This window comes from Pleurodeles waltl, chromosome 2_2 (assembly GCF_031143425.1).
Source record: "Pleurodeles waltl isolate 20211129_DDA chromosome 2_2, aPleWal1.hap1.20221129, whole genome shotgun sequence".
In the NCBI taxonomy this organism is placed as follows: Eukaryota; Metazoa; Chordata; class Amphibia; order Caudata; family Salamandridae; genus Pleurodeles; species Pleurodeles waltl.
The window spans coordinates 851,504,656-851,520,803 of record NC_090439.1 but is presented as its reverse complement, the minus strand read 5'-3'; the positions used below and the strand labels follow the sequence as shown (position 1 = coordinate 851,520,803).

Sequence of the window (16,148 nt, the reverse complement as noted above, 5' to 3'; positions counted from 1 at the left end):
AATTAAGCCCTCATTTGTTCAAGACCTACTGTGGAAAACTTTGGGCCAGCCCTGTGATTACCACTGGCTGGTTTTCGTGTCAGTCTCATTTCCTTGCTTCTTATTCAAAGGCTTCCCATCCTGTACCATTTCTCTGCCACCCTTTCCCAACAAACGACCTTGAAAAGGCCTTAAAAGCCAACTCACAGAAAACCCGAAGATCAACAATCTTCTGGACCCCTCCCAATCTGGATTCTGCACCTACCGCAGCAGCGAAACTGCCCTGCTCGCCACCACTGACGACATCAGAACCCTCCTTGACCGGGGAGAAACAGCAGCACTGGTCCTCCTCAACCTCTCATCAGTATCCAACACTGTATCCCATCGCACCCTTATCAAGAGGCTTCATCACATTGGAATCCAAAGAGATGCACTCAAAAGGATCATATTTTCCTCCTCAGAAGAACCCAGAGAATCTGCCTACCACTTTTCGCCTCGGAACCCATGAACATCAGCTACAGTGTCCCTCAGCCATACACTCTACAACAACTACATGACCCCCCCTTGGAGAACATCATTAGAACCCACGGAATAAACATGTCCTATGCAGACAACACCCAGCTCATCCTCTCACTATCAGAAGCCCCCATCCACCAGAAAGGCCAACTTTCGTGGGTGCACAACGGGCTTCGCATACTGGATGACTAACAACTACCAAAAACTCAACGCAGACAAAACGGAAGTGCTGAGCTTAGGAAACAACACCTCCGTGTAGAACCACTCCTGGTAGCCTACCGAACTAGGACCAGCACTCACTCTGACAGACCAAGCTGGCAACCTTGGCATCATCCTGGACAGCAAGCTCACCACAAAAAAAATAAAAAATTAACGATGTCTCCTCTGCCTGCTTCCTCACTCTTCACATGTTCCGTAAGATCTTCAAATGGCTCCCAGGCAACACCAGATGATCCGTCATGCAAGGCCTAGTCAGGAGTACAGCAGATAAACACCATTTCAGACTGTATGTGGGGCTGGCCATAAAATGTTTTACACTAGTATTCCTTAACCCAACCCAGATAATAAAAAAAAGGCAGCATTTAAAGGAATAAAGTGCATAATTTTATATCAGTTTGCCTAAACATATTTACAAAACATTACAATCACTGCATTACCAGACCTAAAGGCCATCATATACCCTTGCTAATGACATACACTACTAAAGGTTCCCAGACAGATGTATACCTTGTTAAGGCACCGATCTGCCTAGCATGTGCCTCCTCAAAGTATGGGGTTCTCTTAAGCCAGCCTTTAACCGCAGGAACCTTAGTGGACCTCCAGCACTGAAGACTCAATGACCAAGCAATGGATAAGGCAGCGGACAGAAAATATTGTACATACACATTAAGTTTCCCAGTAGCAGGGGATACGCCGAATAAAACCTTCAAGACCTCAGGCATATTCGTAATCAGTAAACATTCACTAAGGAGGCGAAATACATCCTGCGAAAAGCCAGCCAGTTAAGGCACAAAAAAATAGGTATGGAGCCAGTCCCCTTTATCCTGCTGTAAACACCTAAAACACTGGCTCAAGATGTTCAGAAACATATTATGGATAGCAAATGGGGTATAAATAGGCCATCCATGTCAAGAGGAATCCCATTCATTGGAATTTGCAGCTCTAAGGGATTTATACTCAACCAAAGAAATGTGCTCCCATTCACCAGAGAACACCTGGCACCTGACCGCTAAAAGTTTATTCAGATGATCTCTAATCAAAGGTGAATCAGAAGATTTCCTTAGAGTCCTGTACCAAATTAATAATCCCCAACAATTTGGTTCGAACTAACAAGTGAACAAGGCCCTGGGTGGATTCATTCATCTCTTGACTACTAATAAGACATTGTGTAATCTGCAAAAAGAAAACTATGCCAGAATCGAAGGCACTCAGGTCCCAAACGTAGTTGCATATCTTCCCAGATTAATGGCTGATTTCTAATAAGAAAGTCACAGAATGCTACATAACAGCGAAAGCTCCAAAATCTGTGCGAAGGCTTGAAGATAACCAAGCCTAAACAATCACAGTCCTATAGTCAAACAAACTTATGACAGGACGGCACTTTTCTTTCTTGAAGGAAATGTTTCAGCACTGAATCTTTGTCGACTAGCACCTTCTATCTTGTCCGTTTCGACAACCTGGCCATCTTGAAGAACACATGAAGGTCGATTTCTAAGTCATGGGCCATTCTAGATAGTAGGAAATTGTCTATCCCACAAGAGTCCTTCCTTTTACAAATTATATTGTCTAGCCATGCCGCCTCGTAATAAGATTAAAAAAATCAGGCAGGCCCAGTCCTCCCTGATCTTTATCTAATTGCATAAATGAATATTTTACTTGTGAGGCCCAACCATTCCACACAAACATGTTAATGAGGGTGTCTAACTCCTTAAAGAAACTCTTATTAATTTTCATAAGGAGATTTGAAAAAAGAAATAAAGGCAAGATAGACACCTTAATTATAACACTCTCCTAATTAATGTCCGTGGGAGAATGGTCCATCTTGTCAACAGGGTTTTTAAATCATCTAGCATAGCTTTATAATTACGAAAAAAACAGGTCCGAATACTGATTTGTAAATGCACCCCTAGATACCGGACCAGATGGTGTCTGCTGTATCTGTCCTGTAAACTTAAAGGCAACACTGTTGACAAGGCATTAAATAATAGAGACGGTTTTCCCAGGGTTGATCTCGTAACCTCCTACCTTTGTATATTCTTGAATTAACTCAATTGCACACTCAATATTTTTCCTGTCAGCTTTTAGATAAAGAACCATCTCGTCAGCAAAGAGCTTTACCTTGGGCATGCCTTCGACTGGGGTTTAATGGAGGTAAAGCTACGGATTCTTGTCACCAAGGGTTCAATAATAAGAGCAAAAAGATGGCGACATCGGGCAACCCCCGACGGATGTCTATTAACCTTAACTGCCCCAGTTTCCTTGGTGTTAATCATTACTCGCGCCTCCACGCCCTGGTACAAGTTACGGATCATGTTTACCACAGTATCCGAGAACCCAAACTTGGTCAACGTGAAGAACAAGGAGGCCTAATTTACTAGGCTGAACACTTTTTCGGTGTCGAACATTATAATAGAAACAGGATCTTGGTGATTAGAAAAAAATAAATCAATGGCCTGGATCAGAAAGTGTGTATTTGCTGCCATCAATCTATTCGGCGGAAAAACATTCTGGTTTTTGTGGACCACTGTTTGCCCCACATCATTGATGCACGATGCCCAACCTTTGCAAATAGTTTATAATCTGTATTTAACAGACTATTCAGGAGATAAGAATTCACATTGAGAGGGGGCTTCCCTTTCTTCAAAAAGCTAACTATTACAGACACCTTAAAGGTGGACAGTATGGCCGTACCTTCGCAAACAGAGTTTAAAAGATCAGTTTTTTTTATGTTTGTCTCACCCCGAAGCCCAACTTCTTTACCATCCTTTTGACTGGATTACTTGTATCCTTCCACTATTTACATTCAGGAAACTACTTTGTTCTTTTCCTTACTGCACCTACTGTGAGTCCATGCATTTTTGTGCTCGCTCCTTCATATGCGCTACTTTCCGGCAGAAATCCTCAACCCCAGTCCCTGCCCTCTCCATGTTGCTCTTTTTCATCCCCTTCCCAGCTCATTTGTTGGGTCCCTGCCTCTTCCAGGCCCTTTTTTGTTTTTTTAATGTTCCTCTGTTGCTTTCCCACCTGACGCCTGGATTCTCACAACACATCTTTAATTACTCTATTTCCCTTCCCCTTTGCCCACCCCCTCCACACAATTACAACCTCCAACCCCTACCATCATGTTCTTCATACGTCTTACTTGAAGTGTCCTGTAGCTGAGATGTCTGCGAAGCTGGTCCTTACTAAATACATTTTAAACAATAAAAAAATGTGCTTCAGCTTTTTAAGGATTTTCAAAATTTACAGCTGTAAGATATGCATCTGACATTTTGGAACAGTTAACTAAGCAAATAATAAAATGGCTGTCACAACATTAAGCAGCCATGTGCACAACATCATGATGTGTGTGCATTTATATTGACCCTGGAGCCACAACAGAATTATGATGCACACATGTGCATAACGGCACATGCACGCATATGCGTAGTCATGTTTTTTTTTTGTTTTTTTTGTTTTTTTGCTGGTGCTATTCAGCATCAGCAATATAATCATAGCTTTTTTTTTTTTTTTTTTTTTTTAAATCGATACTGAACATTTTCACCATAAAGCATTAACAAAGCCTATAGCTCAAAAACGTGAGACATACTGGTTTTGATATTGCTGGTTTCATATGCAACAACAATTCGAGTGTCATCACTTGTTCAAAGAGCACATGCAAACCTTTTTCTTCATTGAAAATGTTGGCTACTATTGCAAAAAAAAAAAAAAAAACAGGACTCAACCACTGTTAAGCTGAATGTACCGAGCCATTTACACCTATTGCAGTTTTATCCACTTTATCCCTCCAGCACGTGATCCACCAGAAGACTGGAGTTCTGCTAGGAAGAAATACAGGCATGTGCCATCATGGCACCTCTTGAAACTATGCACTTATACCTAAATAACACTAACTAATACTACCATAGCACGACAAAGGCACAGAAAAACATGTGGTCGCATATACCACTGTACAAATCAACATCAATGAATGAACTGAAACCACACAATATACGCAGACCAGTTCCATACTAGAGCAACTGAGGAGCTTCTTTTGCTTAATGATCAATAGTGTAGAGGATAGTTTCAAAATATCTATGTAGGAGGGCTGTCCTTGGGATTGTTTCAAGTAACAGTTGAACATATTGTGCTCAAAGGTCACAAAGAGTGCCCTTGGCAGTAAACAGTTCATCAAAGTCTCCATAAGGTTACCCGAAGGTCTTTAAGGTGTCGCCTACAGGCCGCTTTTAGCTGTCTGAGGAAGCTTCTTGAAGACCATACCAAGAACTCAAAGTGGGCTGAGAGCTCGTCCACCTCTTACCAGTGCTGGACTTCATTACTCTCATTTGCTTGCTTCTTAATCGATGGCTTGCCTTTCTTTTCTTGTGTTGGTCCCTCCCCGGGAGTATAGCCTCTTCACCATGGATCCGATTAGTAGACTTGGATCCTTCAAGGGGTCATATTTAGTCAACTATTTTTCTTTTTCTTGTTCATTAAGGACTCTGTGAGCGTGCATGCATTTTCTTGCTGTTTCGAGTGCTGCATTCCCTTCCCCCACGTTGCATCCTCTTTATCTGCCCCCACACTCTCCTATGTTGCTCCCCTACCCTTTGCAGTAAAATCATATGCTTTAATTTAAATGTTTTTGGAGGGCTCAGCAGGTGCCATTTGCTGTTGGACCACTCCACAATCCACAGATTCTTTTTGCATGCCTCTGCTGCTCCCTCGCACGCCCTTCCCACTTCTCTGTTGCTCTCCCACCCATGCAGTCTATCAAATATTTCGTTTTCTACTCTATTATGTTTTGAGGGCCCATTTGCTGCATTGCCTACTCTGCACTGAAAAAAGGACTTCCACAATTAACATTTTTCTTTTTTTATATTTACCGATCCAAGTGGTGTGCACCTTCTTGGATCTGAAAATTAAAAATATAAAATGGTGCCCGCATCATATCTCATCCACCCCCATACATCATACATACAAGCACCACCTGAACGACATGGCTACCAGGGGTAGCTGCGTCATTGCACTTATTTTCTTTAGTTGCAGATGATGCTTAGCATCAGCAAAGCTCCTAGGTCAGAAAGGCGAACTTACTGGCTTTGCATATCCTCACCTCCTTCGAGGATATAGAAGTTTACTGAAATTATCTTGAAATAGGGTTACGTAAAACCACGTGTTGCACTCCATACCGAAGGAGTGCACGCCAGACTGCTTTTAAAGAGGCAACAAACAGTAAGCACCTTCCTTAAAAGCATGGTCATTGTTCATCTGTGCTGTATGACGACGTAGGTCAGGGGCCTGGGTTGTGCTGCTGCCACATTGTAATTGTATTGTAATCGTATTTATATAGCGCTTACTACCCCTGACGAGGCGTCGAAGCGCTTTTCGATGAGTAGCACGCTACTCTGGAACCCAACAAGAATTAGTGATGGATTAGTATCATTAAATAATGAGTACAGTTTTAGTATTATTATGAGTTAATTTGAGCCGCGGATATGAGAGTTTGTTAGTTAGATTGACTGGAGTAATGGAGGGGTGGAGGAGGAAAGAAATCCAGAAGTGTTAATTAGGAGTATATCCTTCATTTACTCAACCCAAAGGCTTGGGATGAGTAAAGGGGGGCGGAGAGGGAAGAGTATGTGGAAGGGTTAGGGAGAGCATAGTAGCAGGGTGAGATGAATGCAGGAGAATTTAGTAGGGTTGTGTGGGAGGTCACAGAGGTAGAGTGAGGTTTGGTGAGTTAGATGTGGAGGTGGAGGGAAGAGCTTAGGCAGAGATATTTAGGAGATGAAAGTGGTAGAAGGGATTTGGGATGAGTCAGAGTGAGAATGGAGGATAGTTTGATAGAGACATGACATAAGAGTGATGAGTAGAAAAGTGTGATAAGATGAGAGCAGGAATTCATAGATATCTAGTATAACAACCCAAAGAACCAGGAGCCATGCAATGATCCACGAACATGCCAAGCACAGAAACAACATATACACATACATATATATATATACACACACACACACACACGAATACACACACATATGCACATACAATACATAATTAGAATCATGGGTAAAAAATACTTAGTCAGACAGGTTTAAAGAGTGTGTGTGTATTTTATTGTTATGACATAGTAGCAATACATATTTTCCAAAGAAACTATAAATAAATAGAAATATACATATAATCTGAAAAAAATATTTATCCACATAGGCATATGCAGTTCATAGTTGTTTGAAAAAGGTGGTTATGAAGGAAAGAGCCAACTCTTGAGTAGTTTTCTGAAGACAAGAAAGTTATCTGTGGCTCTTATAGTTGGGGGTAATGAATTCCATAGTTTGGCTGCTTGGACGGAGATGGATGTACCACCTATAGTCTTTTTCTTGTATGGTGGTGTTCTAAGGCGGGGTGCCAATCTTGAGCGGAGGGTTCTTTGTTGGATGTATTTGGTAATTTTCTTTCTGATAAAAAGCAGTCCTGTTCCATGTATAGCTTTGTGGGTGATACAAAGCAGCTTGAAAGTGCATCTTCTGGCAACGGCAGGGGAGATGTGGGCTTGCTGCTTTATATGTAGTAGTAGCCTGGCTGCGGAATTCTGGATACGTTGTAGTTTTTTCATAACAGATAGAGATGATCCATGGTAGAGGCTATTGGCATAATCCAGTTTGGATAGTACAAGCGAGATAGTAGCTTGCACCTTGTGTGGAAATCCGAGGTGGGGGAAGATGCGTCGTAAAGTCTTTAAGGTGATGAAGCTTGTGCATGCTAATTTGTCTACTTGGGCATTCATAGTTAACTTGGAATCCATGGTGATTCCTAGGTTTTTAACTTCCTTGGATAATTGAGGAGGTGGTCCAAGATCGTCAGGCCAGACGCACAGAGGGTCATAATTGGGGTCTTCTAATTTAAGTAGTATCTGTGTGTCATCTGCATAGTTGTAGCATGTGAGATGGAAATCATTGATCAGTTCTGGTAAAGATATCATGTAGATGTTGAAAAGCAAAGGTGAGATGATTGACCCTTGAGGGACCCCTGCTTTTGTGAAGTAGGGTTCGGACGAGAAGGGGGGTGAGTGGATGATATTTGCTCTTTTTTGAAGATAGGAAGTAATCCAGTCGAGAGCAATCCCTTGTATGCCTGCTTCGTGGAGTCTTTGAGTTAGGGTGTCATGGTCAACCGTATCAAAGGCAGCTGAGAGGTCCAAGAGAAGTAGTGCAGCAACTCCATTTTGGTCGACTGTGTTTTTAAGATCGTCCCAGATTGCCATGAGTGCAGATTCAGTGCTTCTTCCTGGGCGGAATCCAGTTTGGAAGTCTGAAAGTATAGAATTGTCTTCAATGAATTGCGACATCTGAGCGAATGCTGCTCTTTCTATCAATTTGCCCAGGAAAGGTCCATTTGTGATTGGTCTGTAGTTGTTGGGGTCTTGCGGGTCTAGGTTTGTTTTCTTTAATAATGGTCATATGTATGCCTTTTTCAGGTCTGCAGGAAAAGTTCCTGAAGTTAAAGTGTGTAACACCACTTAGTCAGGGTGCACAGACAAGAATGGAGGCTTTGAAGAAAGAGCTTGAAGCTCACTTACTCTGCGAGCTGGAGTGATGGCACCCAGAAAGACAGTTTGGAGGGTTTGGAGGATGCAGCGGGGGACTGGGCAGACCTCTGGTTCCCTGTCCCATACCCACGTGAGATTCCGCATCCCCGGCCATGCAGCAGCTGAACAGCATGGGTGACACGGTGGCTGGGTTGAGGACACAACAGGGAGGCAAGGGGCAAAAGGTGGAGTGTTGGAGGCGAGGGGCAGTGGAAACGCCAAGGGACTGAGCCGTAGCCCGGGAGTCCTTGAATCTCTCTAAGGCCAGGTCCCCCTTGTCTTCAAAGAGACGGGAGCCATCAAAGGGCATGTCCATAATAGACTATTGGACATTCCCAAAAAAACCATAAGTACGCAACCAGGCATGGCGCCTCAAGGTCACCGTTGTAGCAACTGATCTGCCCAGAGAGTCGGTCGTGTCCAGCCCACATCGGATCGTGAACTTCGCCACATCTCTCCCATCGGTGACAGCTTGGGAGACGATAGCACAGTCCTCCTCCGGTCTCGGTGGCAGAACTTGTGCGACCGTATCCCACAGAGAGTGGGTAGAGCGGCCCAAAAAACATGCGATGTTCACGGACCACAGCGCGAGACTGGAGGAAGAAAACATCTTCTTCCCAAATTGTTCCAGCCTTTTTAAATTCCCTATCCAGGTGTGCGGAAGGGAATGCACCTGAGAAAGAGGAAGCCTAGATGACAAGACTCTCATGCGTGGGGTGTTGGGACAGGAATTTAGGGTCGTTTGGGACGGGCCGATGGCAGCGTGCGATAGTCCTGTTCACAGGAGCCCCTTTGTTGGGTTTGGGCCAAGTACCCAAGAGGACATCGGTGAGGGCTTCATTGAATGGCAATGGCAATTGTGACTCCCTGTCAGGAGGGATAGTCAGAAATACTTTAGGGTCCACTCTGCTGATGGACACCTGCATCTCCAAACTCTCAGGTCACCTCAGCCTGGTCTTTGTTTTGAGGTTCAAATCATCAAAAATGTTTAAGCCGTCGTTGCTGATGCAAGTTTGCTACAGACTATCCATCTAGAGCAGTGGTTCCCAACCTGTGGTCCAAGTTCCCATGGGGGTCCGCTAACCCTCCTCAGGGGGTCTGTGACTGCTTAGAAAATTATATAATATTAACAGATTAGGTCCCCAGCTTTCAGTAATGACTCACTGGGAGGTCCCCAGATTACAATAAGGATTAAGCGGGGGTCTCCGGTATCCAGTAATGATAAAGATGGGGGGCCACAGAAGTCAAAAGGTTGGGAACCACTGATCTAGAGGAAAATCAACAAATGTATTCACACAAAACGTTAAAAAAAATATACAAACAGAGTTTTTCAACGACTGCTTACTGAACAATGGAACTAACTGAACAATGGAACTAGCTGACCATTTTAAAAACAACAATAAAGGGAGGAGTGCTAAAAGCATGATCTTTTATATATGTATATTATATTATTTTGAGTTGGGGATTGTGGCGGAGGGTGGATAGTGTTTGGGGTGGGGCAAAGGTCAGCAGCACTTAGTGTCTGGCACATGGCCTGGCAGGAGTGCAGTGTTGGGATGTGAAAGCAGAGCGCGGGTTGCTGAGGCCTATCAGTGTGGATGGTGGATGGAAAAGAAGCCTGACAAGACATACAGGCGGGTGAGCTGAAGCAGAAATATAGAAAACAAAAAAGTGGCCTAACTTGGCCTTAAAACGTGAACTATACGTACAAAATGACCTAAAGTGCGAAACATAACATGATACATCAAACAAATCGACCGCCTTCATTTCACTCAAGCCTGCTGCTTCTTGCAAGTCAAAAAAACTGAGCATTTTCTAACATTAAACCAACTGAATACCTTGAAGTTACAATACATTCAAGACCAAACTGGAGAGCTGCTTAACAGCAAAAATAAAACAAGCACTGGCAAAGCCAATAGGTCTTTTCACACTGCTCATGCTAGAGGATAGACATACTTTTTGTCTCCAAGGATTTCACACAGAACATTTACACAGTCTGACAATACCTGACCACTCCGACTGAAAGCTGTGCTTAAAGTGACGAGCATGAAACCCATACACAAGACATATAAACGAATTTGGTATTATATGGCATGACACGGTTAATAGGGCTCAAGGGAAGGGAAACAAGGCATTAATAATTGCCCAGAAATTAATTATACCCTTGACACACCCCAGGCACTGTTATGGGACACACTCAAAACAGTGAGAAGGGGGGGGGGGGGCAGTTACCGGTAATCTTAGCTAAGAGAAGCAGATCCTGCACAACTTAAACTGGAGGAACAATTAGGTAGTCAGAGTGCAGAGTGCAATCAGGGTTTAAAGCGATCGGAGTCATGAACATTAGGGGGCTGCTAAAAGTCCTAGTGGTGAATGAAACAAGGCTCTCATGAGACCGTGATCCCAGATTAAGTGATATCTAATTGGAAATCAGGTTCAACGGGTGCTGGCAAATGCCCTGAAAACAAGGTGAATTCATGAAAGCAGTTCAAGTCTAGAAGCCAGGTGGCAGCACCAAATTCAGAGGGAAAAAAAGTCATTATTTAGGAATTTCAACAATTCTTTATGTTCATACAGAAATGAAGCAGTCCATACCCAAAAGGAGGTTTTGGACACCCTGCCCTTTAAAGATTAACATTTATTCTGTGTCACTATGGTTATCTCCCACTTTTCAGAGTAAGCAATATACTCAGCTATTAGAGAATATCAATCCCACAAAACCCCCACATCTAACAAGTCTACCGGGAGTTCTATAAAATGTTCAACCAGAATTTGGTACCCCAAATAACTACACTGATACAATACTTCATGAGACCCAGCGCAGTGACTGCATAGCTGAAAGAAGCTGATGAGGCGGTATGCGCTAAACTGTGGAAAGAGCACCAACTAGGTGTCTTTTACATCACAAATGAATATACAACGACAAGTTTTAAAAATATAACGTACCTTTGATGCAGTGCTAAATTTGAGCCGGTGGTGGCACTGGCATTTATTTTGGGGGGCTGGCACTTATTTTTTTGCATCCACCATTTACTGCGAGCAAAAGACACTAATGGGAAATATGGAGGAAGAGAGACTGAAAAAGGTCACAAAGGGAGAAAGCTGCATAAGTAAGCGGAAGATATCCACATCATAAGGGGTTCCACAGAGAAGAAAAACTGCTTAAGTCGACACTATGAAATTAGTGGATCAGGAACACAAAATTTCCCATTTTCACATGAGACAAACTACTCTCTTTGACTCATCCAATGGAGTCAATACAACTTGTATAACAAATACCCCATATAGTTGGAGCGGCCTCTGGCATATATGAATGAGTTCTCCTGAAATCAGATCTTACTTTCAAGTCATATGTGCCTCAATGAATTCAATAATTACTAATATTTGTTTTGAAAACTAGTATTCGTCTAATTAAAGGGTGGACTGACACTTGCTGTAAGCAGGCGCACAATAAGTTGAGACGCCATGCTTACTGTGCCTTGAGACAAAAATCTGATATCACATTGTAAAGCGAGAAACAACAATGGCCTCCAAGACATGAGGCAGAAAATGAGGGAAGGTGTGTGGGAGAATCTGGTTGGGGCAAGTGAAGCTAAAGACACAATACTCTTCTGATGAATCATTAACTACGCCTTCGCATAAGATTCAGCCACCTACAATAGAAATCAGGGTACCAGAGTCGATGTGAACTTACCATTTTATGGCTTTTTTCAGTTTGACAAAAGAGACTGTTTTTAATAAGAACATTTTTTAAAATGATTTTCAATACAACAATGATGGCTCTCACAAAACAGGCACACTGTAAACAGAATATCACATGGCTACCCACTTCCTAGTTCAATCTCAAAGGTTTAAAAAGCAGAGCATCCTCCACTACCTGGATCCTCCTGTCCCCTCCAATCTGTAAAAAGCCCACTACGTGTTCCAGACCCTGCCATACTTGCGGGAACACCCATGCGCAGTAAATATAGTATCCTCCAGTTTCGCACACCAATCCATACCTCTCTTCCAGGGCTTAATGGATGAAGCACCAGAGGAATTTCAGAGTTTAGCTGTGTCCCTCTTAGCCTCAAAAGATATTCTTATTACGCTAACTCTGAAAGACAGAACAGGATATATACAGGTGGCCAACTCCAGATTCCAGATAAGGAGGTCGAAATGGTTATGAATAAGAGATGTTCAAGGAAGGCAGTCGGGGTCACTAAAGTTATGTGTAAGGCTAATTTGAATCTCTGGCCCCCGTTAATTAACCTTTTTTAAGAAGCAGGGAAGGGAGCTTTACCACAAAAGTGGTTTAAATCAATGATCATACCCAGCTTTTAAAAGGGGAATAAGATGGACTCTAAGTGCTACTGCTCATTAGCATTACTTGATTCTTCCATTAAGATATTAGATAAAGATATTTTGCAGAAACTGGAATGTTGGAAGAGGACAATTCCATTCTGTCTTGAGCTCTTCATTGGGAAATACAAAATGGCAAAGAAGTTTTATTTTGGGGGTTTGTGAACCTTAGCAATGTATTCCATTGTGTTGATCATGCTAAATTTTGGCAAATCATGAAATCGCTTGAAGCTGATGAGGTCAGCATCCATTTTCTAAGTACATATATCAGAGTGCTCCTGCTAGAATTTGATATGGCCCTAATAGAGAATGTTCCAAGCCCTCCAGAGTCAAAAGTGGAGTAAGACAGGGGTTCTAGCCCCTTTCCTGTTCCAATTATACATAAATGGTCTTGAGCAAGCACTGGCCAAGGATGGTTTGGATCTGTCCAGAATAGGTACCAGCCCAGTCCCCGCCCTATTGTATGCCAACGACGGCGTTCTCATGGCCTTAACAGCAAACGGTCTACAAAGGCTGCTGGATTATTTTATAAAGTAGAACTTAACCGAAAAGTTGAATTCTTATACTAACAAATCTTTCACAATGACATGTGGTAAAGGTTCACCAAAGTTGCGACCCTTTATAATGAAGGGTGAACTTTTAACCAAGGTTATTTCCTTCTCGGATCTAGGAATACATTTTTGGTAAGTGCAATCATCTGGTGATGACAAAAATATAATAAAACCACAGAGGCAGTGTTTGGATTTGTCACCCAATTGGGCTAGCAACCAGTCAAGGAAGTGTTGAGAATGTATAACAGTAAGTGTGTGCCTACTGCCATCTATGGTGCAGAATGTGGAGGTCACATCCCATGTAAACAGTTGCAATCCGCAGAGAATTCTTTCCCTAGAAGACTGCTTGCAGTCCCTAGTACTACCTCTCGATTTATTTGCCATACGGAACTGGGACTTCCTATTTCAGAAGATCTCAGGAGGACGTGCCCGATGATGTTGTGGCCCCGCACATGTCTCAATAAGGAAAAGGGGATTTACTAGACTTCTCACCAAAGATTTGTTGTACTTGGACAGTGCTTTCAATACACCTTGGCTGAATTTTATTACGACCACCCATAAACAGCTGGCATCACTAAGGATTACGCAGACACAGCATCTGGAATAGGATTGTTTCAATAGGAAGTGAAATGCCCATAAATGTATATATATATGTGTGTGTGTGTGTGTATATATGGGTATAAAAACTATCTAAACCAACCGTTGCCTCACCAATTATAGTTCGTGCCGGAAAGGGCGGGGTTTACAACTATAGCTTGAGTCTGTCATAAACCATCGTCACCGATAGGTTGGCGCAGTTGAGCTCCATCCATTTTTTAGTGCCCTTCCCGAACGGTTCGGAGACAAAATAGCATGTCCCTGTGACGTCATCTGTCCCCATGAGGTATAGAACGAGAATATAAGCAAGCAGACACCACTGATCCAGGTAACAATAAGTATCAGTTCATTCAGAGCCAAGATGCTGGTGGGGTGACGGTGCGCTTTACAAATATGTGTTACGTGACATCTTGATTTAGGGAACACCAACCACCTGAGCATCTCGCAAGAGCATCCCCTTTGTGAACGAATTGTTTGTAGTCAGGGTAGGGATGCAGCGCAGCGTTAACCGAACAGCCTACAGTCTCGCAATCGGGTGTTCTGTATCTTTATGCCAAGGAGAAAAGTTATAGAATGTTTTAGAAAACATGAGGAACAGGTTTTAAATAACATTTAGGGTGACTGCAGAGTCTCGGGCAGGCCGCCGCCCAAGTTATGTAAGAAGCATTTTAAGGGGGTTACAAGCCGCAGAGCTGACATGTGGCAGTGTTTGCAAAATGCACTGCAGTGTGAAACTGTCCGGTTTTAATATAAAGGAATACAAGAAAGCGAAACCAGCACTTAATGTGCAGCCCCAGACGGCCCGCCCATTCCCCAATGACCCTCCCCTTCATTCTTGAGGAGCCCCACAGACCGGGAGGTGCCCGGGGCAGTACTGAACCCGCCCCGGCGCGCGCCTCCACAGCTGCCGCTGCTGGACCGGGCAAGATCCCGGGCGCGAGGCGATGAATCTGCGCACGCGCAGGGGATGAAACGGCGCAGCAAGGCGCTCACCTGCTGCAGGGCTTGCTCCAGCTGAGGGACGCAGGTGAGCCGGTCCTCTTCGGAGCCCTCCTCCGAGCTCTCCTCGGCCCCTTCCGGCTCCTCCGGGCGGATGACGATTTCGTGCAGCTCTCCCACCTGCAAACACACACAAGAAACATGACTAGGGCGACTCTTACTTGAACAACTACAACGCCTGGCACCCCAAGCCCATAACCCCCTTGCCTGCAGAAGCCAGTTCTATTTACCTGCATAGCTGCAGCTTTCTTATACCGCTCACTTGTGGCCTGCACTAGCAGAGCCTTATTCGGGCACCGACCTCCGTAAATGTAGCTCCACTTCTGACCCTCATCTGTTTAAAACAACTCTGTCGCCTACAAAAATAGAGCTCCACTGATCCATGCTATGCATAATACATTGGCACACCTGCCTCTGTTTCTTACCTAAATAAAGTTCCCCTCCACCTACAGTTGCAGCTCCCTTTGCTGCTCACCTGCTTTAAAAAAGGCCATGCCCTGCATACTTTTAACTCCACTCCACCCTCGTCTGCATACATGCAACTCCGTCACTCCTCTCAGGCCCATAAATAAAACTCCCTTATACCCCCTCACCCACTTTCAAACAGCCTGTGCTCTTCACCAGCACAAACCCAGCTCATCTCACCTGCACAAATGCACCTGCCCCAAGCATAAACAGCTTTGACATCCCCCCCTCACCCAGTGGTCAAAGTGGGTGGGATCAGAAGGGCACGACGTGCTTACTTTTATGATACACTGTAACTTTTGTATATAAAAACAAACAGTCCTGGGATGGTTAGTTGCAGTTTAAATGCCTCAGCTGAAGTGTCATTCAGGGAGTCCCCTGTGCAGTGAAACCGAAGCCAGGCGGACAGCTAAACAAGCCTTCCTGCCAGGGTGGCTACTCGAATGAAGGAAATGCAAATGAGCGCTACCAGTTAATCTGCAAATGAAAAGCATACTTTGGAGCTGGTACTAGCTTTAATTGACCTAATCACTGGAAGCCTTGTGATGCCAAACATTTTTTCATTCTGAGTGGTCGTGCTAAGAGTTAACAACTGGGCTGTGAAGTGTGTGCTTTTAATTGTATTTTTATATCTCGCTTACTACACCTGGAGGTATTGATGGGACAGTAATGTAAAACAATTACACGAAGTACACTCTGGGTATTACTAAAATCTCTATTTTGGAAGCATCATTTTATCTTAAACATTTTGAGCATTTTGTAGCAGTCTCTCTTATACTGTGTGTAATGCAAGTTTAAAATAATGAATTACATATTCACAGTGATTTCTGTCACAGGCTGTGACCTCATAGCACTGAAAATACACAAGGCACTTTTCTCCACTGCAGTAACCAAGACTTAATTCTGTGGCTCTC

General features: G+C 43.5%; 1 protein-coding gene across 2 annotated transcripts in view; it reads right to left on the bottom strand.

The window, feature by feature from the left end:
- ESRP1 (epithelial splicing regulatory protein 1) overlaps window positions 1-16,148 on the bottom strand; it is a 289,890-nt gene that overhangs the window by 241,996 nt on the left and 31,746 nt on the right. For both annotated transcript variants that reach the window (XM_069220486.1, XM_069220487.1), the window contains exon 2: window positions 14,764-14,889. In XM_069220486.1, coding sequence (XP_069076587.1) covers window positions 14,764-14,889 — 126 coding nt within the window. The remainder of the gene's footprint in view (window positions 1-14,763; window positions 14,890-16,148) is intronic.